Source organism: Papilio machaon, chromosome 13 (assembly GCF_912999745.1).
Source record: "Papilio machaon chromosome 13, ilPapMach1.1, whole genome shotgun sequence".
In the NCBI taxonomy this organism is placed as follows: domain Eukaryota; kingdom Metazoa; phylum Arthropoda; class Insecta; order Lepidoptera; family Papilionidae; genus Papilio; species Papilio machaon.
In genome coordinates this window covers 4,636,139-4,661,709 of record NC_059998.1, presented here as the reverse complement: position 1 = coordinate 4,661,709, position 25,571 = coordinate 4,636,139, and the positions used below count along the sequence as shown (strand labels likewise).

General features: G+C 33.1%; 2 protein-coding genes across 8 annotated transcripts in view; one reads left to right on the top strand and one right to left on the bottom strand.

Moving 5' to 3' along the window:
- Positions 1-2,837: 2,837 nt before the first annotated feature.
- Positions 2,838-8,061, bottom strand: LOC106717878 (vitamin K epoxide reductase complex subunit 1). Of its 4 annotated transcripts, none has more exons than XM_014511813.2 (4): positions 8,006-8,061; positions 5,704-5,879; positions 4,845-4,942; positions 2,838-3,375 (listed from the first exon to the last, which is right to left on the bottom strand). In XM_014511813.2, exons 2-4 carry the CDS (start codon positions 5,868-5,870, stop codon positions 3,173-3,175), a joined length of 468 nt encoding a protein of 155 aa, XP_014367299.2. In that variant the 5' UTR covers positions 5,871-5,879; positions 8,006-8,061; the 3' UTR covers positions 2,838-3,172. The 4 variants fall into 4 exon arrangements, with proteins under 4 accessions (XP_014367299.2, XP_014367300.2, XP_014367298.2 ...); XM_014511814.2 differs by lacking the exon at positions 8,006-8,061 and adding an exon at positions 7,248-7,377; XM_014511812.2 differs by lacking the exon at positions 8,006-8,061 and adding an exon at positions 6,868-6,984.
- Positions 8,062-8,175: 114 nt separating this feature from the next.
- LOC106717702 (fibrosin-1-like protein) overlaps positions 8,176-25,571 on the top strand; it is a 67,231-nt gene continuing 49,835 nt past the window's right edge. For all 4 annotated transcript variants that reach the window (XM_045680806.1, XM_014511616.2, XM_045680807.1 and 1 more), the window contains exons 1-2: positions 8,176-8,815; positions 23,049-23,171. In XM_045680806.1, coding sequence (XP_045536762.1) covers positions 8,576-8,815; positions 23,049-23,171 — 363 coding nt within the window. In that variant the 5' untranslated portion in view covers positions 8,176-8,575. The remainder of the gene's footprint in view (positions 8,816-23,048; positions 23,172-25,571) is intronic.

Below are 25,571 nucleotides of genomic sequence, written 5' to 3'. Positions count from 1 at the left end.
ATGGAAAATTACAGCAACATATAAAGCAAAATTTTACAGTCACTCATAGCGTTCAACAGGTCAGATTAAAAGTAAGTTACACCAAAAACTTATTTAAAGGACGAAAGCATTCGAACTCCAAGGTGTTCGTCTAAATAAGGCATAGCGGCGTAGGCTAAACTGGTAGTGGATAATTATGTTATAACGTATACCGACTTGTTATTACGAAGCGCGCGTAGGCAAAGCTTTGTGTGCAAATTTGGAAGAACGCGCAACTAACCGTGCCGTAAAAATATCAACATCGTGAATCATATCGCGGATAAGGTTACAAGAACTTAACAAATTATGGTCCGTGACATATTTACGCGCCAAAACGGACTTAAATAGAACGTGAAGAACAAGCTTTGTTTACATTCCGTAACGATACATTTATAAACTGTCAAATAGGTAATAGTTTTAATGTCGTCTTTTTAATCTTAGAAAAATAACAAATGAAAACCAACAATCTAAATGTAAACTGCCAGAAGTGAAAACAAATTAAAGATAGAGAATCATAGTATTGTAATTTATTCAGTTGCAAAAGAATATTCACAGAAAACCAACAGAAAAGTTTATTGTATTTAGTCGCCTATTATTCTAATTCTATCATAATGTACGAAATGAAGCATGTTTTTTGTCGAAAATTCCGCAAACAATTCTTTATAATACGCCAAAGAATGCGGAGAGAAGCAAGGCCAAGGCAGAAATCTCTCAAGGTGATCAAAAAGAACTGACTTGTTAATCTTTTCTCCTCATTTAAAATTATTTATCATCATAATAAACCCGTGGCAAACCTCTTATATGTAATGTCATCCACCACCAAGTATCATAATGTAGCAGAGCAGCAACAGTACAGCACTATTGAATCGACAATCGTTACTGTAGAATTACATACTGAGGGTCGAGAAAGTATTCGTAATGTCAACGACAAAATTTGTATTAGATTTGTACAGCGCCCCCTATCGGGCTCAAGACTTTATTATGTCAAGGAGAATGAAAGAGGCACTGCAGTTGAGTTCTACGGTTACTTTTCTCTTTTTGTTTATGTTAGCGGTGTAACGCAATTTTTCATGTCGTATGCAGTGGAGGCCACGGTTATTCAAGATTAAAAGAAGCGGAAAGTCAATCGCTCAAGCTTGTAACATTGGTGGTAGTTTTGATGTGTTTAAAAATTAACAGTGGTTGAGCCCAGCCCGCTACAACATTTTTCGCACGAATTAGCCGACTCGACCGGTATAATACTACGACCACACAGAAGATGCAGTGAAGTGGAAGTTATTCCGTGTTTCGTCCGGAGGCCTAACTTTAGTCCTCTTCCCCTTTTCACCCTTTTCGCATACGAAGTAGATTTTGCAAGGAAACGGGCCGCATAGACAGGGGATATATCCCCTTTTAATACTCTCCTCTGTATGCGGATTTCTATGGACAGCGTTCACTTAGTTATTTTGGGGAATTCCGGTGGCCGGTTGCTCGTTTGTGACCTTATAAAAATGTATGTAGCAAAAAACATACTCATTGTTTTTCCTTGACAATGTATGTATATCGCGTCAAGGCATGCATTTTCTTTCAATAATGACTCTAGCTATGAGTACAACTTAAGTATGCTTACAAAGGTTGTCAAGTTACCATATTCTTTATAAGGATGTAACTTAGATTCAAAGTTACGTCCACGGATATAGTTGATTAAATAAGGAGTGTCTTTGTTAAAGTTTACTTAAATGACTATAAAGTAGAAATTTTCAATGCTTGTTGTCGGGAAAAAGGTTTGTTATGGTTATGAAAAATATGTCTAAAACACATCACATGTGAATGATAAAGATAAATTTGTATGAGAAAATTTCGTTGACACTACGATATGCGTTAATACAATGTACCATTGTCACTACGCCGGTTCCGTTTTGCAAAAATACGATGACAACCACAAAGCATATTTTCAGTCGCGATGACTGTGATTTTGCGAGGAAAATGATTAATGTCTCGATAGTAGATAGACGTTAGTGTTTGTATCACACACCATCAAGTGCATCCGTTTTTTTTTCTTTATAACATGTGTACAAATAACGAACAACCGTGTTACAATTTTACATTACAATTTCTTTAAATCAAATAATGAGAGAGTTTGCAATATTGTTTTTATTACATGTGTCACAACAGTAGAAATTCACCTTAACTTAGTAGCAAAATAATTTTTATAGTAATTTTATATAATGTAAAACGTTAAAATAGTAGCAACAAAAACAGTTATAAAGTTAGACTGAGATCAAAATCGCAGCGCTAATCAAACAAGGATCGGCAGGACGTTTTGCGTCGGCGTAAACGCGTCGCCGATATGGCGATCACGTCCGCGCCTGCGCACTCATACGCAATAAAACTACGCAAGGAAATCTTGCATTACTTGCAAACAAATAACTTAATAATAATAATCTAATGTAATTTTTTTATAAAATCAACATAATATTACGGTAGAAGGGGTCAATTTTTGGAAATTCACTAGCTGTGACGCGTGACTTCGTCACCGTGGAATTAAAAAAAAATACTCTAAGTTACTTCGGCATACATCAGCTACCTTCCAGTAAAAGTCCCGTCAAATTCTGTGTAGCGGATATACAGAAAAAAAAATAGTTTTTCTTTATAAGCAACGCAAATATAGTTCATGAAGTACGATATTTTTTTATATTACATACAGATAATTTCCAATTTTAATTACTGATTATTTCATTTTTAGATATAATTTTTGGGTAAACAATAATTAGTCTAGAATATAGTTTAATATTATAGCACAAAATAATAAAATGTACGAGTATAACTAAAATGCCTTAGGTCTAATTTTTACTTTTAATCTTTGGAGGTGACTTTATACACTGTTCAGCAAACAAGACGTCTCATTTATAATTTTAACAAAGAAATTGAATTGTGTTCTGTTTATTTTCTATAATTTAAGATTCGGTTAAATGCTATATTTAGGCTAAGCGCGAGAATAGTCATATATTTTAAAAGCCCGCCATCTATGAACTAACTCGCTACTCTACAATAGATGGCGCTAAAAATTTATTGATATACTGAGCACTAGATGGCGCTACAATGCACTAAATAATTGTAAAGCTCGCATACTTTATGTTTTAAATATATTTCAAATTCAATCTTCGCAATTTGCTTACTTATTTTTTGCAGCCAGAAAATTTATCTTCTTATTTACAAAGACTAGAAGCATACCGTTAACTACATACGTTGAAACGCAAACTATACAAAAATCGAAGAGCACAAACAGTAAGAGGTAAGCGAGGTACACACAGGACGCCGCCGCTGCTAGGCACAGGAACTGTTGAAGACGCACTACTGCTGCCTGATCAAATGTTGCTGTAAAATAAAATAAAACCTCAATTAGTTAAAATGAAAACATACTTATTACAGAATTTCACAGTGTCCGATGTAATGTTGCCAATGTAACATGAAACATGGCGAAACCACAAAACTAATCGATAGCAAGTAAAAAAATAAGTACAAAATAACTGTCACGTGATTTAACGTGAGAGCTGCTTGCTTTTTGTCGACATATAAAATCTTATAGATAAATTTATCAGCATCCTAATTTTAGGATTCAAAAAAGCACGTATTACATAAAGCAACCTTGAATACTTAACACGTTTACGAAATTCAAGTGGTTAAGTGCACAGCAATAAAGTGCTTTACGTGCGAATCGTATTCGAAATCTTTCTCACTTCCCAGGAATAGACCGCTGTAAGAACTTTACGATAACAGTTACTCACAGCTCGTGAGCTACCAAATAAGCGGTGTAAGCCAATATTCACAGTGGGCAAATAATCGTAGTGGGCAAATAATCATAGTGGGCAAATAATCATAGTGGGCAAATAATCTCAGTAAGCAATTTGCACAAGCCAGAGTATTCTGCAAGAGTCACGGATTCTAAACATGAATTATGTTGACGTGAAAATTGCCTCCTCAAAGCACTAAATCAGGGAAAGGTGGACAAGATGAATGTCTTGTGACAAATTACGTGATTGCAATTTAGCCGATGATGTCTTAAATAATTTGTGTCAGTAATTACTGTAGAATTAGATCCTTATTTTATAATTTAATACATCTATTAATTTGAATTATTAGTATTCGTAATATTTAAATTATTTCAATAACATATTTTGTTTGTTATTAATGAAGTGAAATAGAAGACAGTAAAAAATAACGGGTACTCAGAAATAAAATGAATACAATTCAAGAAGACTAGACAAATAGGTGTTTTTCGTTTTGCCTTAAAATAAAATATTTTATTTATTTAAATACTCTCGTCACTCCAATAAGGTTTTAATTTTTGTATGTGTGTGTTTTTTAGTAATATATTCTTTTTGTGGCAATAAATGTTTTTTTATTTCTTTCTTAATTAAAAAAAATAACTATAATATAATAACCCATCAAAAAAATAATACTTGACTTGAGTCCGTAATACGGCAATTTATTCGCTTTATGTTATTAGCAATCAATTATTATCGTCTACGTATTATTCACACGCAAGCTGCTCCCAGTAGTTTTTGTTCCGATCATTCAATTAGCATCTTTTTTTTATTAGACAAGGTGGTCACTTACAAATGCTCAAATAGAATTTTAATTTGCAACTGTCTAAAACAACTATGAATAACACTCCTATTATGTTATTTATTCCAATTATTTTTTCTGTTCCAGTTATGTTACAGAATATCTCCTTACATTGGAGTTATTAATCTATAATCGATTGCTATTTAAAAATGTCTCCATATGGATAGAAGCCTGTAACATGATTAGTAGGTATAAAAGTAATATAAAAAAAAACTTACATAAAAATATGACAATGCAATAAAAGACAACTCCGTATATACAGTTAGGAACCTCGAAAGATGAATCTTCGGCTACAAAACCAAATCCTTTAGAAAATCTGAAACAAATATTAAAAATGTTATTATCAAAAATAAATTGGTCAAAATTGTTACTGATCTAGCAAGTAAATACTTTTATAGGATAGTCGCTAAAATTATATTAATTATTATCATTGCATATTTTATGTATAACTAGTTGTCCGTTTAAAAAAATATGCCATGTGCCTATGTACTCTTTCTGCAAAATTTAATCAAGATCCGTTGAGCCATTCCGAAGATACTTTCTAACAAACATCCATCCATCTAACTTTAACACAAAATACATTGATGTTTTTAAATTTTAAAATATGGCTGAAATTCATAACAATACTAGCTGTCGCCCGCAACTCCGTCCGCGCAGAATTAAAAAAAACTTAATTTTATAGTCTATGTGTACTTCCAGACTGTGTTCTACATCTACACCAAATTTCATCGAGATCTATGAAACCGTTCTGGAGATACTTTGTAAGAAACACCCATCCATCCATCTAAACATTCGCTTTTATTTTATTATAAAATACATGTTGCTGCAAATAAATAAAAGTGCAACCAATACATTTCTTTCTACATTTCAAGAACGGCCATTGAAATGGCGTAATGCTAGATGTTGAACTTGTGTGAAGTATCGCCGTTTGTTACTACGTAGCTCCATAAAAGCTAAACAGATCGGGATGTGGAACAGAGATAAATTAAAGTATGTCATAGAGTATAAACCACTTCTTTTTATCCCACACGGATAATGTTTCGGGCGACTACTAGAAAGAAGGAAAGTAATACTAACTCTGATGTAAGCACTCGCGTACAACTCGCGTGTTCAGAAATGTCGCAAAGGGCCTTGTAGCCGGGCTGCGCCTCGGCTGCCATCTCTACGTACAGTGCATACGTCGATATCAATATACCAACAATCGAAGTCATTATAATAGCACGATTTATACCTGTCACTGACATTTTTAATAGCTGAAACAATAAATATAATAAAAGGTATTTTTATTAAACTTCCAATGGTAGGAAATAAATGAAAATTGATTTGTTGTCATGATAAAATCACTGGTTGGGACTTATGAAGACTTAGGTTTTCGATCTGAGAAGAATTCCGAAAAGACTGTTCAACTGAAATATATACGAGCTATCATACACATCTAGGAACGTGGACAAAAACTGTAAGACGTTTGTTGTAATACATGTGGTAATGATTAAGTTGCATTTAACTGCCGTACTCATAGTCATAAAGTTGTCTCCCTTAGTGAGGAATTATGAATATGTAATGTTTTAATAAGACCATTATGTGACCCGATTTAACGCTCCAAAATAATAGCTTTTATTTGGGAAATAATTAACTAAACGAAGAACATTGCCGCTTTCTTTTATGACTTTAAAAATCAAAATCAATTCAATGACCGTGGAATAGGGGGACGTGCATGTCGGTGATTTATAGAATATAAACAATGGAATGTAAGTTCACGTCGTAAAACGAACACCGTTTACCTCCCCTTCGCGAAGCGTGTACAGACGTTATTAAAGTTGTTCAACATAAATATTAAATAGAAAACAAAAATATGCTTCCGTCGGGCGTTTATAAAAAATTTAATAAGCACTTAAAGATTTCAAAACATTGTTTTTACATTTAAAAATAGGTGAACTTTACACCAAAAGCTAATAGCATAAGGAGATTAAGAGATAGAGACTAATCGACATTACTTGCAAGTTAATACAAAAATTAATTATGAGTCATTTTTAAATTCGAATAAATTATAAATCACACGAATTATTTTGCCGGCCCATAACATCTGAAAAATTAATAATGACCGTGACATTTATAGTAACGACCTTACTCATTTACCGTTTTTATTACGAGTGTAAAAACAAAGGCTTGTAGAAAACCGGCAACATTATTACAATTTTAAAAGCATAACATTTTGTTAAACTGTATACTATAAAATCATACCATGTTAAATAAACAGCAATGACTGACGCACTTTGGGAATCAACGAGTTAATAAATATGTTTTTATAAAACCAAAGTTACTTCGAGTATCGTAAGATTACACGACCTCTCTCCGTCAAATCACACGAACAACTGATAAGAAATTAGGAATCCATATTAATGTTATGTATCGAACACTCCATGCGTAATAATTATGTTAATTTAATGTTTCTGAATATTAAAATATTCATCATCAACCATTCCACTAAGTAATCTACATAATCTATTTAATCATATTAATAGAACGCTTTAAAACATTATCATTTTTAACTTTATAAAATAAGTAAAATAAAATAAATGTCCTCATTATCATGGTTTCAAGAGACGGATTAAACTTTGTACCTGGTACAACTTAGATTATAGCCAGATCCAACTAACAAGTTTTTTACAACACCTGACACAAAATCGCGCTAAATAGAAATCCACGATCTCTGCCTAACCCTCTTTGGGGTTAAGGGCAAGAAAGAAATGTAATGTAATGTAGTATGGAAAAAAGTTATTCATACACACTGAGTTATCTAAAGAATAAAATCAATATATTATAGTCATAAAAGACCACATTGACTATTACAAAAAATAAATATGTAATTAAATAATTAGCAGAAAATTCAAGTTCACAAAGATTTTTTTTTAATTCAGTACAAAAAACTTATTCGTTAATATTTGATTTCTTCTTTAAATGTTTCTGAAAATCAATTTTTTATGTCGCATGAAATTCCAAAATCTAAAAACAAAATATAAACTTGAACGTGTCCTGCCCAAAATGTCAAATGCGCACATGCGCAAACTTCACAACTCACTCCTTACAAACTGGTAACACAGAACACCTCTCAAAATCAAAATATAAACACAAATCAGACCTTCCTCCTAAGTGTTATGATCTAAAATTCCGTGAAACATTTAGAATATGTGTATTGCAATACATTCAACGTTTTCATACTCCAAGGTACCAACTTAAATAATAAAAATTCTACGTGCATAAACTCGACGATTTAATTTATTTTAAGTCGATATTTAAATTATGTTCAATATATAGGAAGTCTGTAAATATGTAAATATATTATTTATGTCCTAAGTAACAATTTGTGTATAAATCTTACCAATTAGGTGTAAAATAGGTCAACAAAATGACATAAATTTTATGACATAGAAAGAGAACCCCATTAGTGTTAGAAGAGTACAAGCGATAGCCACATTGCCAATGACGCCCGATATCGCGGAATGTTCTTTGCGTTATGTTGGCAGCCATGTTTTAGTTCACCATCGCGACCGCAACGCAGCGTTGGCGTCGTGCAACACCTTTCATTGTATTGACTATTGACTGATTCCGAACACAGAGAATAATGTATAAATCTAATTTATCGTTTTATTGTCTTACTTCTTGTTAAATTTTATTGTAGTATATTCTAGTATAAGTGTAATTATGTCCCCATTTACGTAAATGTGAAATAATACAGCACATTGAGTGTTACGCGGCCATTTTACTTGCAATGCGGCAACGGTGTACGATCCGCCATTGGAAACGACTAGTGTCTTTTTCTGAGGGCTGTATTTGTAATTCGTCGAATTACAAGGCATAAAAACAAGGTATACAATGTGTGATAAAAGTGTAGTGCGGACTTTAGTGTAGTGAAGCACGGTGGTCGGGTGTTTCGAATAATGTGCGAACGATGGAAAACGAAGTGAAGCAGCGCAATCAAAGAAATAGGCGAAGGGAGCGGGCGCAGCGCATGCAAGCACAGCGAGAGAGCAAAGTTAAGGATGGGGACAGCGGGGAGGACGAGTCTCCGGCGAGAGAGAAGCCGCCTCGTCCTCCAGCCAGGAGAAAGAAGTCGAAGGAGCCGCTCGGGGAAGAAGATATCATTGATGGTTTCGCCATAATGGCATTTCGCACCTATGAAGATCTCGAGGTAATACATTTACATAGCATGTATACTCTGTTTTACATCTTTAGAAGTTTTCTTTGTAGAACAAGTGCATGGGAACTAAGTGGCAGGTATATATCGCAAAAAGTATTTATTATTATCTCAAATGAAGATCCACTGCTATTGTTTACATTTACATAATGCAAGTCAAGTTCTACCTATATGTATTACAATTCTATTTACTCAAATACAATAAAATAATTTACAGACATTTATCTGCGTCCAATTAACTTTATCAAATCATAACGATATCGTAACAAATTGATTAATTTTGCAAAATTTAATAGTCTTCTTTTTGTGAATTCCATTATGAAAACGGCGCTTCGTAATAGCTTGGACGTCGTCTCGGAAGTGCAATGACCTATTGAATGAACTCTAAGTACTCTTATTTACCAAGTTAAATATGTCGATATAAATTAATGTGAACGATAATACAGTGATATGCAGTCAATTTCTGAGTGGATTTGTCGTCGATGTGTTGTAAATAGTATTGCCATTATGAGCAGCTGACGTGTGTGGCGACATCGACAGTACAGTAGAGTGCACTGCTGTGGTCTCCCACTAAGTGTAAATTTGGTCTAAGTGAGCTTTCGCTCGTTTATGTACATTTAGGTTCGAACACAGGCGAGAATTTGTCTTGTATGCTGAAGTCATATACAATAAAACGAGAATTCTGCGCTAACGTTCTAAATTATGGCGACGGGTCTGCCGTTTGGAGTGCGCGCGTATATTATAGGCCCGAACAGGTTTCTTTGCTCCTATTTAATTCACCACATGCGGTGTGCAACGTTTATGCAATTTTTGCACACAATGCAAGCAGTTTTCTGTGTAAAACCAGTTTTTTTTGCAAAAAATTACGAAAGCCAAACAGCTAGCATATGGTCAACAACCGTAAGTGGGACTCGGTTTTTTTTTTTGGAAATCGGTAATAATACAATGTTAAATGATAGCATACACGTCATAAATACAAATTATATGTTGTGTTTGTTGCCAAACAATAAAACAATGAATTCTTAATGTAACTGTAATAAATATCCGTTAAATTAATTCAATCATAACAAATAATACGAACAGATCGCTGCTTACATTAGTAGTCAGTTTTAAAAGTAAATGTAAAATAATTTTGTAGTTAAACACCAAAGAAACATAATCTTGTCGTATATACTTTCTAATCGGTTGTCCTCTCTGACCCGGCGATCAATGCCTTCTTCGTTTTCTTAAAAAAAAAAGTTTCGTCAACATATTGAGACGAGACAAACAAATTGTGTATAGCAGAAGGTTATACAAAAATTACTTTGAGCGGATTTAAACAATATTAGTTAAAATATTTACTTTCGCGTAAGTTGACTGTCTTGACTAGTGGGTGTCGTATTTATATCTTAGTACTAGCTTTCGCCCGCGACTCCGTCCGCGCGAATTTAAAGAAAAAACATAATAAATAGCCTATGTGTTTTTACAGACTATTTTCTACATCTGTGCCAAATTTCATCAAGATCCGTTGAGCCGTTCCGAAGATACCTTCAAACAGACACCTATCCATCTAAACATTCGCATTTAATATCAGTAAGATTAAGAATATAAGTATGATTTTTTTTATTTTTAAGTCCAATTCAAAAAAATTCTTTGATGATTTTTTAGTCTAATTCCCAATAGTGCACATTCAAATGAGCTAATTTACCTATGATGAAATGATAAAGCTAAATTTGTTAGTCAATATTATACATTAAAGATCGAGTAGGTAATCCGAGATAATCCGAAGCTAAACTAGTAAACCGCATTTCCCGCCTTTCAAATCGGGTTTTTAAACCGTTCTTTAACTTGTTAAGTTAAATTTATGAAGAGCTTCTCATCTCTAAATTTGGTTAAATCATAATATCAATTAATGGACATCTGTCAGCTATAAAATATTGGAGTTCGCTTTCGTCATACGTCTTACAAATCCATCTTACAGTATTATGATCGTGTGTATAAAGTAAAGGAATTTATCGGTCATACAATATATAGCAGTATTGGTTTCCAAGGCCGTCGTTTAAAATTTGATACTAGCCTACGTCTTGCGTGGGACCTCTGTAATGATGAATACTGCGAATCCTTTTTGACCTCTTTTGTTGCATGATGTCAGCCTCTATTAAAAATAAAACTAAAATCTATCATTTGCTTTATCAATTAAGAATTAATATTTTTTATTAACTTCCATTCTCAGATTATCTGTAATTACGTTCTAAAGGTCTATCGTGTGTTGTTTTGAACAAGCAACTTAATAATGGATAATTTGAAGCAAAAAAGATATTCTTCGTCTATAAGAGTATTTATGTAAGCCTTAGTTTTTATTTAAAACTCATAATTATGTGTCAAACAATTGAAACTTAACATAAAATTATAATTTTCCAAATTTAAATTGTACACAATCAAATTTTAATATAAGAATTAACATTATTTATATAAGAGTATGGCCTATTATTTCTTTTTTTAGACTCAATTATATCGAATCTTAATAAGTTCAAATTAACTTCCAATTGCAATTTAAATAGTATAGTTAGATAAAAGGTTTAAGGAGCATTAACGTACGTGCCTGTACTTAAAATTATTTCAATAAAAGGCGTTGAATTAAAAACTGACGGCAGCGTGACCGTGTCATCGGAGCGGTCGGCGGCCACCGGCTACAAAAACAATGAGTAGGTATGAGGTAAATGAATTTATTTCCCACGCAGCGCTTACCCTGTCCCCGCTTCAATCAAGGACCTTATCGAATTAACCAGTGTCATGATACTTTTAATCCGCTCCGTTGCTAACCTAACGTACTTTTTATATTATAGAGTTCTGACAACACGAAATGTGTGAGAACTTTTCCGTTCTAACGGAATTAGTCTTTTACGCCACGTTTTTACAATAATATAAACTGTAAATAAAATGACATCATCTTAAAATATTTACTGCTTAGATTCAGTGTAGATTTATATAAATTGTAGCAAATAAGTAAGATTTATTTATGATTATAAGATAATTTGATGAACTTCCAACAGGTTGCAACGTATTATTGCAACTTAATGGTTTTCACAATCAATTGTGGTGATTAAATGCTTACAATGTCTTTATTGTTATTAAAAATCTTTGCAAATATGTATTATTTTACTAATATAAATGCGAATTGATAAATGGATGTTTGTTACAAGGTATCTTCAGAACGGATGCAAGAATCTCGATGAATTTGGTATACATGTAGAACACATAGGCTACTAAGTTTTTTTTAATTCCGCGCGGACGGAGTTGCGGACGACAGCTAGTTAAAATAAATTGTAATGGTTCATCGAATCATTTTTTGCAATTTAATAAAAGTGAATTGTAGGATGATACTTGTCAACCTTCGGTCTGATGACCTTAACGAAATTGAATTTACCTGATTACAGCAAGCTTTATTTGGAAAAAGTGAGGTCAAAGTGTTGTTTGTAATACATTTTAAAGTCCATATCTACCAGAATCGTTTCGGGTCACGGGCTTCAATGTATTATTTATCACAAAAACTTGGTATCTCTTGTTAAAAAAGTAATCATATAAGATTAAAGGATAAGGCTTACAATCTCTAAATGCTATTACTGCACTGTTATACATTCTATCGAATTAAAACTAATTTGTAGACTAATATCAGCATTTCAATAAAATAATATGACATAAGCTAACATATGTATACTTGATTGAGCGCCAACGTGTGCCTAAACAAAATCAATATAAGTTTTATAAGACGAAGCATGAGCGGGAGCGGCGACCGAGTGTCTCGTCTTCAGACACCCCGCGACACCCCCCAGTCCCCTCGGAGCTCCCCGGGGCTCAATGTTAGCACGTCGTCACATAAATACTTACCTGGGAAAAGTTTAAACCGCTGCCTTCTGCTTTTATTACCGCCCATGCTGTTCCTTAAATTGTACAAAGTTGTCGACACTAGTCGAAATAAGTGTAGGAAGTTAGTTGCGATTAAACTTCGCCCATTACGAAACTGTTTGCTGAGCGAAATGTTACTTGTATTTAACATTCCTATTCTTCTCTATTTAAATGTAGTAACTAGTTTTATAACGCTTGTATAAGCTTGCGATGAATTCCTGCGAAATAAATTTAAAAAATGTAATTATGTGACGACTGTTGTAGAGCAAAAAGTTAGGATAAAAAGAATATAAATGCAGTTCAAATCCTTTGTACCAGTGGCAACTCAATTCGAGTGCCTTTTATCTCAACAAAAAAAATGTTTTAGAGAAGAAGCAAAGCTGTGCAGTTGCCGTAAAAAAGTTTTTTTTTATCAACTAGCCGAGCATGCAAACAAATGGTGTAAGGAGGGAAGGCGGAAGTCGGAATGATTGTTGCTTTGTTTTATACCTGTTGTTATAAACACGCTCCTGGTTATATTTAATTCAACCGTTACTGCATTTATATTCTAGTACGCTTAGTTTGTGAATATAAATGGGACTGAAACGCTGCAATTTTTACAAAGCGATTTCTTCCTTTCTAATTAACATTAAACTTCATAACAAGACTAAAACATTATATTTTATTAATATAAATACTTTCTCAAGGTTAGAACCTAATTACGTGTCACTGCATTTTATTACACATTTAGTTTACATTAAAGGAACGAACAAAAGAGACGTTCATTGTTTCATTTTAATGTCATTGCATAAAAAACTGTATCCGTTTCGAATTTAATTAGAGATACTTTAAATTCGATAGAGATATCAAGCGCATCCTTGTTCGCATCTCTTTAATGAAGTTCAAAATCCATAAGTTTCATTGATATAAAAATTTACTATAAGTAGTCTTCGTTGATGGAAATTTACCTGGCATCACAAAATTTGATGACCACCAAACTGACTCGACTGTCATAATGCAGTATAAATTACTTTATCTGTTGTCGTCAACAGTTTTCTATAAAGCAAAGTATTAGATTACGAAATGTATTTGATAAATTTTAATTGACATTAGATAACGTCGAAATGCCAAGCTACATCTATTTTTGCATACTTTATTCGATATGGCACTTAAGAATTGTTATTAATATTAATTTAAGATTTTTTTTTAGGTTCTGAAACATAATAATTAAAATGCGATATAAATTTATTCTATTTTAAACGTGTTTTTATGTTTATATATTCCTAATTAGGTATTTTATAACCAGTCTCAGATTCATTTCCATATTGGTTTACATTTCGGTATAGTAATGCGAAAATAAAACAGGCACAAGATATCACTTACAAAAATAATAAATTAACAAACTTAATATGTTGTGGTGCATGTTGCGTGTTAGATACTCGTGAAGCAAATCGCTTGTAAAGTTCATCATTAAATAAATTTATTATTTGCGTGCTGCGGATACTTTGAACTATGTTAAATGAAATATCCGATTTATTCATGTCTAATAGTCTACACTATATCAAGCACTTACCACATACTTCAGCAATATTTACGATGCAGAACTATAAATACACACATTCCGGTTCGGTGTAAAGTAAACTATTAATGCAAACTATAAATTGTGTTAAATACTTAATACAAAAAGTAATGATATAACAAGATTAGGGTTATGAGTTCCTAATACGGCGTTCATAGAAGTTCAGCTTAAAATTTGATTACGGTACTCTTACCGATTGTTCGCCGTGACCACCCTCAGTCCCCCCTTTCTACCCTCCCCTCTTCACGCTCGCGTTCCCGCGCCAGCTGTAATTTCAGTGCATCTGACAGTTATATTCACTCGTGAGCCCCGACTACATCTTTAATGCTCCTTTGCATTGACTTTCGTCTATTTTCTGTTATTATCTTTATATTTTCAGTAAAGTTGCTACTTTTTCAACGGCCAAATTTTAATATGAAAGATTTTAATTTAAATTTTACAATGTCTGTAATATCCAATTTAACATTAATGTCATTTGTATCCACACTAATGAGTTTCAAAGTTAACACGAGCGATACGAGCTGTAATCAGCGGTGCAAGATCCCTATTTTTTTTATTTGTCCTAACCCGTGTGAACCTAACATCATATCTTTAAACATCTCTGAATCTTATTACATTACAGTGATAATCTTTTAAAACAGTTCCTCTAACTCCGAACCGGTTTAATATTAACATTAAAATACATTTACAAAGATACATCCAATGATATCAATCTTGCTATGGTATTTAAAGCCGGAGTGTCATCAAGGTTTAAATTTCCTTTGCATGTCTGATATGGCTTATCGGTGCGTTGGTTACGTTCAACTCGTGTGACGTTCGATAAGCACATAAGTATTTGCTATTTACTAACAAAACCGGCACAGTTTCGCACCGAACAATGTGCCAGCTTTTAAAATGTACAGCCGGCTCATAGCACCGAGTATTAAACTAAATAACATTCCCGTTCGTACGGTGATTGTTTTACTGTTTCACATCTAGTTGACTTTGGAATAAATGATAAACTCAAAATATAAAAGTTCTTTTTTAAGAGTTGCACTGTTACGTTGTCCAACATAACGACTTAACAAAATCAACCTATTCGTCCCATTGTATTTATATAATTCATAGCAACTGTACTACGTGTTATTATTATTTGCAGACTTTAAGTTCTTATCGCTCATTCAACGTTGTTATGGCGAATTTTACGGTAGAATTGTTGTTAGAGAAATATTAAGTCTGCAGTAACATAATTAATGTTTAAACATTGATTAGCGGCCGTGAAGTATACATTAGCACATATAACCGATTATTGCTCGACACAATACAAACATGTGTAACATATTGCACCATTACAGTTCAGCGCACGTCAAGCTAGAGCAAATGTTTGCGGTGAAGTTAGAAGCGCTGCCGTGACGTTATATCGGAACTAACTACTTAATAACATTTACTAACTTGTGTATGAAACAGTATATCATAAGTTCATAAGTATTAAGTAGGTACTTACTAAATACATTGTTTAAAGACTATTACAAATAATCTATGATGCGAGATTACTTTAAATAATATTTTTAAATGGTTAAATGTGAGATGAAAATTCATGAATTCGCGAAAAAAATGTCCGTGTCCTAGGTATAATGTTATCAATTATTTCCAAGCTTAACGATTAGGAAAAACGTAATGCAAATTGGGCCTGTCAGAGTAAAACTTTCGGGGGCTCGTAATGGGTCAACGATGACATTTGAAGTCCATTAACCTCACCTAAGATATTATCTTTCATCTTTTTCCCGAGTAAAATACCTAATAGACGTGAGAATAACATTTTTTCTGTACCAGGTTTATTATAATAGCATTACATAAACTTGAAACCTTAACAATGGCTACCCAGATGTCAGTCGGTTACGTCGAAATCAATTTTCTACGAGCGTCCGTCCCCGAAGGCATTTACTTAGTTGAATATGAATATAAACACAACCGAAGCCTTCATTTTACTATCACTACAAATTGAAGCTGAAATTACGAATAGGTAATGAAGTAGATTTATTCAACAATATCCATGAATTATTTAATATACCTGAATATGTTTGAATTTATTGCTTTGTAACCTAGTTTACCTTATCCATTGTTTTGTGTAACCAATATTAATAGAATTCGTGGATAATACAATCATGATTAAATCCCGTATTTTCAGTAATGGGAATTATTATCGGGAAAAATTTTTAAATTGAATGCCGGAGGAATGTAATGTATTTAAAATAAAAGTAACAAAGGTTTGTTGTATCTTAAGGTTTATAAAATAATGAAAAATGTTTCTATAATTTCTGGGAAAACATGTAACTTTCTTTATTTTATTATTCGCATATTTATTCAAAGACCAATAGATTGCAATTATTTTATTAATATAACTCGACAAAATGTATAGCAGTAAAGGTTTTACTGCAGTTATATTTAACGCTTCTATTTCATATTATTACTTTATTAGTGCTAAGTTAAGGAATAAACTGTCTCAAATGTCTGCAGATATCACAATACAGTCGAACCCGGATAAGCGAGAGTCAAAGGGACCGCGTTGCTTTTCTCGCTTGTCTATAGAGAGGCTTCTCGCTTATACAAGTTCGACTGTATATCCTTAATCTAAACCATTATAATTACTATAATAATCTATTTAAAAGTGAAAGTTGTTTGTGTACGAAGTTTGAAGTTACCTTTAGAGAGAAGTCTTTGTATTATCATGACAGGTGGACAGCCTTTCAGAAAGTAAAGGCAATTTATTACTTCCAGAAACAGCAAACTTGTTTATAAACGTTTAAGGTACCCGCCTACCGCAACAACGACTTGTGCGGTTAGCCGAAGCTATCGATATGTGGGAGGTCTCCTTCAGCAGTATATGCTGGAATATAGTGTTTTGTAAAAATACCAAAACGTATATTAAAGAACCCTCCGAAGATTGCATTGTAAGACCTAGGGAACGCGTTCCAAAATACTCTATTTGTTTTAATAATTTACGTCGGTAGTTAATGATTAAAGCAATTAGTTAACATTTTTATCTATGTAGGTATACATCTTTAAATACGAAAAACTAATTTTTTTATGATAGTCGCCCTGAATTATAACTGACTAGCTTTTACCCGCGACTTCGTTTGTCTACAAGGAATTTAAAAAAATAGTTTATCAGTAGCCTATATGATTTTCCCGACTACATTCTTCCTCTATGCCAAATTTCAGTAAGATCCATTAAGCCGTTCGGGATACATCTTCTAACAAACATCAATCCATCCATCTAAACTTTAGTATTTATAATCTTAGTAAGGTTGTATGATATTTTTTTATAAAATGACAGACAGTGACTATTTATTGATAGCTACAAATTACAAATTAAGTTTGAGAAAACCCTCATTTAAATATTTATATTAAATAGGTCAATAAATTAGTTGCCCAATTCCTCTAAGACAAAATTAGGTTTACAATACGTTTCCTATGTTACGGACGATATATGGTTAACTGAATCGTGTTATGGTCAAAATACAGATAGTAATAATATTGACCTATAAGGATTAAAAACGTAAGCATAAATATTTGTATCTATTTATAAAAATTTTGTTTAAGTAAATGAATATGTGTTATTGAAAAATTGTTTAAATAAAGTGTTTCCCTCTAGGGTGAGCACAGTAGGTCACCGCCACCCCGTCCGACTGCCCGCTCGGCGGTGTAATGGCCAGCCGGCACGCGACTGCCGTGACAACCGTTTACAAATATTTCTATTACACCCCCTCAGTTAATTGCTTCCTTATTCCGCTATCGTACACCATCGTAAATCTATTATTAACTCGAGCCTCGGCGCGGGACTCCGTCGCACTTTGACGTTGTTTATTAGCGGTTTGTTTGCTCGAAAATTTATCGCAGTCAAATTGATTCGTTCTGAATTGTTTACATTGCGGCTTTGCACAGTAATGTAAGCAAGAACTCGACCGACTTTCGTATAGCCGTAACAAGAAATACTCTTGTTTGGATAATACTTAATCCCCGTGAGTTCTCTGCTGAATAATTTTTTATACATTTTGTTTACTGATTTTTGCACTGTACAATAAATATTTAAAAAGAAAATATACTCCCGTATTCTACCTAATAAATGTATAATATTTTGTGTGTCAAATTATAACCATTTGAGTAAAATGCTGTTAAGAACGTTTGAAACAAATACATATTACAATTATATATGCAAATTCAAACAAATCACATGTTAACTTAGTCGGTTAATGGAATTTTTTTTCAATTTTATTTTATACAAAAATTTAATGTAAATCTATAAATATTGCGACAAAAAAAATCACACGAGGCAGCAGGAGTTTTTGTTGCCTTTCATAGTCTTGCTCGCTTTGTTTAATGATAGTTGTTAAGATGCTCTTTGCAACATTACAACAATGTATCACTTGTTAACTATTGTAGATAATTGCTCTTATACACGTGTAAATATTTTTTCCTCTAATTGGTAATGACGCATAATGTTTAATTAATGACATCCTTTTTTTGTTAATTTATGATTAAATTTTATTTGTGTTAGTCTTTTTGTCGTGGATATCATTTTTGTCAACTTTTACTTTAAACACTTAGAAGATAAATAGGAGATGATTAGTTTGTACTTCTACTAATTTCTTTATTTGTTTAAAGTACGTAAAAACCATATTTACATAGTCTTGGAAATTCACACTATCGTATATACGTTTTACCATCGCTTATATTTCGTATTAGCTTTTGGAAATAGCAATGTGTTAGTCAGTTTGGATTGTATTTACTTTATGTTAATATTAATTGTATATCATAGAGACATTATGTTGTATTTCTTTGTTTGATTATTAAACAACTGTGTAACAAATGACTTGAGTGTAAATACAATTATAAGTTCAACCAATCAATTAGAGTTGAACCGGTTAAAGGAATAGTTGATTGCGCGGAGTTATATCTACTAGGATCGTGTAATCATTCATTACCGTACACTCTGGTATCTAATCCTGAGCGCTTACCCGCGCTAACTCTGATGACTTAATTAATGAGCCGCCGTGTCGCTAGTAATTAAACGATTCCGGCAAATTGAACTGCAACGACGTAGCAGCCTGCGGTCGTCGTCGGATTAAAAACAAAATGCAATTTTGTGCTCAGCGCCGACGTCCGACCCGGATTCACGATTATTAGGAGCAAGGTCGTTACGTGCAAAAATTTACTACCAGTTTTATGTTGTATGTTTTTAAGTTACATTTTTAAAGAGTTAACTTGTAATAGATGGTTTCTTCTGAAATACAAATAACTGCGAAGATAACATGTTTTGTATTGATATATTTATTCTGCAACCTATCTGCCCATTAAAATCATTGAACACACAAATCTTTGTCGTAATGTAGACGTACAAAGAAGTAGTTTTGTATCTTTAAAAATATTATTTTCCACAAATTTAGTCTTCTTACATTTTATAGCTGGATAGGAAAGAATTCGCCACCCACCCAGAAATGTACCGCATTTTTCACATTTGTCACCGCAATTTTGTATGAGCATCAGATTTGTACACCTAATTTTTCAATCGATGTAAACATTCCATTTGGCTTTGTACCGAGAAAACTTTATCGAGTATACAATAATTTCCATCGGTTTCGCCACATATTGTGTGCTACATAATGTATAATATTTACGTTACTTGGATCTCTGCCAAGAAGTACTTTTTCAGCGATGAATCACGGCTAAGCATGCTGGTGACAAAACTAACAGGTTATTTAATCATAGAACATATTATTCAAAAGTGAGCCGAATTGTTTTGACATAATCTTTACTCATGTCCTCACAAACTAAACATAACAGTCTAAATTAAGAAGGCGTCTGCTGTAGTTTATGTTTGTTTATAATTTGTTACCATTTTATCATACCATCCACTATAATTATTTTAAACGCGTACATAAACATTGGCACAAATTAACCAACCCCATTAGGTAAAATAGTACGCAACGACTTGTCGATCAATACTTTCGTTATTATTGGCTCTTAATGCTCGTGTTCAAACTTGTCACATTAGTAATTAATTTGTTGTTGGTAAAGCAATTACGGTAAATGAGCGTTGTCGGCGGGCCGTCCACGTCGTGAGCCGCCTTAACGGTTGCTAATTATTAGATACAATCTTATAAACACTGCCTCCATTTACGTTCGACTCTCCAAATTGCCCATAGTAATTATTTTACAACAAGTATAACAATAAAATATTCCCATGCTTCTTTATAGCCGTCTAATAAAGACGACCTTTAACTAAGTACTAAACGTTCAACAACATAAACGTTTTCATTAAAGCACTCGGAAATTCATCGCGAGAATAATAACGAGTCCGCAGTAGATAAATTTAATTTTACAACGAATAAATCTCTTTAGTACTGTGACGAAAACAAAATTCTCTCGAGATCTTTATTTGGCTTCCACAAAAGATTTTATACAATTCATTTCAGTGTCATAAAAAAAGTTATCACGAGTTCACAGAAATCGCGGCGAGCTATTTTTCTGCGGGCGGTTGTTCCGCCCGTGGGAAAGCCGTTTTAAGGCCAAATTAATGCCTGCGACCACGTAATTTTTTGATGATACGGTATTTCTTACTCGCTATTAAAATATTCTACAATAAACAATGTTTGCTAAACAGTAATGTTAGACGATATGGAAATTGGAGAAACCGTAAAATGTGAAATACGACACGACATTACAATGTTCTGCAATAATTCAGTGATATAATATTTTGTTTGAATCTATATTATTTAAACATTTTGAATTCACGTGAACTAGACACATTAGTGTTAAATTTTTATACGCTCTAATTATTTTTTATCGTTGGAAAATATACGTAAGCAAACGGTTTTTATATAGTGTTTTGACTATCAATTCAATTTTAGCATTTTATTATGACTACATAAAATGCTAATGCACTCTTAAAAAATTCGATGACGTCATTCACAAATTTATTTCTTTTGTTACTGGGATTATTAAATTCAATGATTAATTATTTCAAACAAATATGAAAACGTCTACTGGGGGCATGATTTGATTAATATACGAAGATGTTGTTTTCAGAGAGTTAACTTAATGATTTAATGGTTACTTAAATTGCTCTGTTAATTATAGTAGTCCTAAAACTAGCATGACTAACAACTAGTAATGGGTTTGTATTGTGTTATACAAGTTTCAATCCCACCCTGCGAACGGCTGACTGCTAGTGGCATTTAGGTAAAGTGCTTCCGTAATGCGAGTGTAAGTGGTCGATACCGGTTGTTGTCTTTGGAGAATTGTTAGCTGACTCTGAAGCCTTAGGGCGGTCTATAACTTTCGTAAACCTATACAACATGTAATAAATACTTTCCAATATTTTATTTATAAACAAAAAAGTGTTATCTTATTAAGTTAACATCGTAAAACAGTTAATATAAAATTAAATATTCAAGTATGTTTTGATAATTTTTTATTAAATCAAGATTATATAAGTACATTTTGAACCTCGTTATTACATTAGAGTGAATTCAACTGTTTACATATAGCGGTAGTCGTGTTAATATAAACGTTAAAAGCATTAACTTGTAGAGCTCGGCTGCGGCTTAAAGGCTCAATAAGAGCGACAAGTGTTTGCGTGAGTTCTTTCTGCACACTAAAACATCATAGTACACGTAGTTAACATCGAAAGTGGAGTGCACAGACATAGTAAATGTCGAAGCAATTTTATTAAGTGTAGTAATTTTAGCGGGATAATTGTTTTACCAATTTATCACTTTTCTATACAAAGCATACAATTTATTTGACTTGCTTTACTGCTAAAAGATTTAGCCATAAATATATAATAAGTTTCTCATTCCAAGTTCGAAAAATCAAAAATATATTAGACTTTTATTTTCATAATGTTAATTTGACTAGACACTACGATTATTTTAGCTATCTAATATAACAATGTTTAAAAGCTAAGAACATTTGGCATTTATATTCAATTATGAGATAAAACATCTCGCAACCAAGTCAAACATAATATGTCTGACATCAATAAATTCAGCAGAAATCCTCGTAGTTTTACAGCTTTACGAAATGACTGTCTCACGAGGAATGCGCCCACGATAATCTCACGCGTCAATTTAGACCTTGTGAATTATTTGAAATCGTGATTTGCCATCTATTTTCTTCCAAGTTTTTTCGTATATTTAATGAAATTCATATTCATTACTATTTGCTACAGTCTTTACTTTATCAATAAAACTATGAATTGTAGCTCATATTAGTCTGCCATCGAGTACTTCGTCTGGCACTCTAATCTATTGAATACGTATTTTATTCGTGGAATGGATGGTTGTTTGGCGAAGTATGTATTTACATAATAAATGAAAATGCATAAATGTACAAATAATTAGTATATAGCAGTTGATATTATGAAACCAGAAATGTCTATATACAACAAAATAATACATTTAAATGTATTTATTTGTTTCCTACTACATTTTTCGTGTTTCTGTTTCCTTATAACAACTAAGCGATATTAAATCAAATCGAATAGGTTACAGGTAGATAATTAAAGAAAGCACTTAAACTTGACGTGAAGACGATAAGATAAAATGTAAATTTTTACTTCAGGCTTAATATGCAACATAGGATGTAGGAGGTTAATCTCGCAGTGGTAGTAATAGAGTATTTATGTTGTAGGTTTTATTTTGACTTTAGTAAACTTTGAAGTCTTTTGTTTAAGTCTTCCCTGAGTATACGGCAACAGTGACATGTAATAGTATTTGTTAAATTTAATTTGTTTGTTGTCAGGCTGCTGTAAAATGCGCTTCTTCACCTCGTACCAACGCGCTGTCGACCAAGCCGCGGCTACCGCTCGCTGCGTTGGCCGGCGACGCGCCCCGGAACCACCCACCAAACAATGTCAACTCACATGTAAGTACAAACATAATCACACTTCCAATGCATGACAATCAATACCAAAATCAAAATATTTTATCCTCTCATAAAGTAAGTAAATATCCAATAATTTCTTTGTTCTCTATGATCTAATTATAAAGTGTAATAATTACGTTATCTGTACATTTTATCTGCTGATACGTAGGAAAAATTGAAGTGACTAGTTTTGTTATTTTACGTTAGACATTAAAAATGTAATACTCGTATAACGTGACTCAGGCGTCCTTGTTTTCAACTCTAATAGCGTGTTCGAGTGTAGTTTTAAATTAATGTTTTAACAGTAATGTACTGTTGCAATTGTTATTGTTAACGCTATAATAATTCAATCGATAATATCGAATAATCGATGTATTACTGTGTGCTTTCTCACTGGCCGTGCTCAACGTAACGTTAATGCATCGGGTGATCTCACGCGTCTAAATGCAGCCGGTCTAAATCTGTATGCCATCGGCGTGACTCTTCCGGGCCTTGCTTTCTCGCCAAACGCATAATATGTACGTAAACTGCCACTCGACTTGTCAACGCGATCTCGAGGCCAATGTAGAAACGACACACATAAAGTGCTATGTGTAGTTGCATGTTAGCACTTGTGAGGTTGTGTGCGTGTTTACTAAACTCGTTAACAGTTTACTAAAGCATAAAGTGTAATTGAACACTGAGTTTACAAGCCAACCTTTTATTATCGTCTCTACCAGTTATAAATAAAAACACTTAATTCATGGTGTAAATACCTTTACAAAAGTAGGTAATTTTTATTCGGTACCACAATTCACATGTTAACTCTTAAAATTATAATAGGCTTATTTTATCTAATTAATAACATATCAATTATCTTTAAAATTAATGTACCTTAGAATTTTCCTTTTAATATTGTATTTTTGTGCGGTCGGATTTTAGGATTAAAATACAAATTAAATTAATTTAGTAATTATTAATTAAATTAGTAAAAAACATATTTGTGATGTTAATAAAAAGACTTCTTTATACATGTTATTATTTGCGTTTACCATTTGAAAAATTGTCGGTGGTTTAGTGCGGTCTTTATAAATGTTAACGGCGTAAATAAAGCTAGAGCTGTAATTAAAAACTTTTGAAACAACGCTTTCATTGGCTGCGCGGATGCACCGGATTGTTGTTTCGAGTTGTTTTTTTTGTTGAACGGGTGTCCGTAGTAGGAAGACGGACGTTTGTGAATCACAATGCGCTTGAATATTGCAGTGGATAAAGCTCGGATGGGATGGGGAGGATTGTGGACCGTCGGAAGCGTGCAGTCGACACGATATTAAAATAAAATGCCGGCGAACCCGACGCTCGTGGCCGGTATTACCTACCTATCTTCTGCTCTCACATTTTATGTTCTACCTTTATGAATTGGCCGATTATCGACGGCCAGTTCAAAGCAAATATTTGATTTTATGTCTTCCCAATGTTTATGTGAGGAAAATATTTCATATGACATGTTTTAATATGAATATTTTTTTTATATTGACTTGATGGAAATTATATTTACATTATACAAAAGTCATTTTCGATACAGAATGTTATCACAGCGTTATTTGTATTGGATAAAACTCTGGAAACTCGATGCCTTTACTGTGAATAATCCTTTTACTATAAAGGCACATCAGCTAAAGAGAGTCGCTTTTTTCCCTATTTGAAAAGAGTAGTAAGCGGAATGAGAGCAGTTTACCCGCATTTCGTCGGTTCGCCGCCAGCCAAGATATGTCGCAATCCCATCCAATTTGCCTCCCGCCGCTTGTGCTTTTGCTCGAATAAAGCAGAAAATCTTGCTCCGTGGAGAAAAGAATAATTTATATCGACTCGAGTACGAGCCAGTTAAATTTTGTATAGGAAAAGTTTTACGATACCCATTCTCAACAAGAATACATTTATTTACAGGGGTGAAACGAGGGTTTACCTACTTGTATACTAATAAAATTATCTTCTCTGTCTGGCTTTAATTTTTTGTCGTATTTAATTTGAAAATTTTATATTCAAATATAATTTGAGGTTGAATGTAAAAGTTTCTACTAAACTTTGTTACCGAACCTAATCAAAATGTTATATGTGTAAATTCAAAATTGTCAAAAAAATTGTTTTACACAGCTCCCTCTTATATTTTTATTGATAGAAATAATTTTATTACACTTGCCAAGGTTTACTATTGCCACCTTCTTCTTTTGAAATATATTGTCTTTGTTCACAAGAAGTTAATTTTAAGTATCGTGTGGCATACGGTGAGAGCGAGTCAGGAAGATGAGCGCGGCCGTCTGAACGGGAGGAGAGACTCGCCGCAGCGGTGTCGACTAATAGCTCTTCGCACATTCAATTTGCCGTCGAATAGAACACAGCCTCCCGGCGGGCTGTCGCGATCAT

Excerpts from the sequence above, each read along its gene's own strand:
- LOC106717878 (XM_014511812.2), bottom strand. Across the intron at positions 4,943-5,703 it reads ACGCGAGTGCTTACATCAGA|ATTTTCTAAAGGATTTGGTT; the intron begins GTTAGTATTACT and ends TATTTGTTTCAG. Across the intron at positions 3,376-4,844 it reads TTGCATTGTCATATTTTTAT|CAACATTTGATCAGGCAGCA; the intron begins GTAAGTTTTTTT and ends TTTATTTTACAG.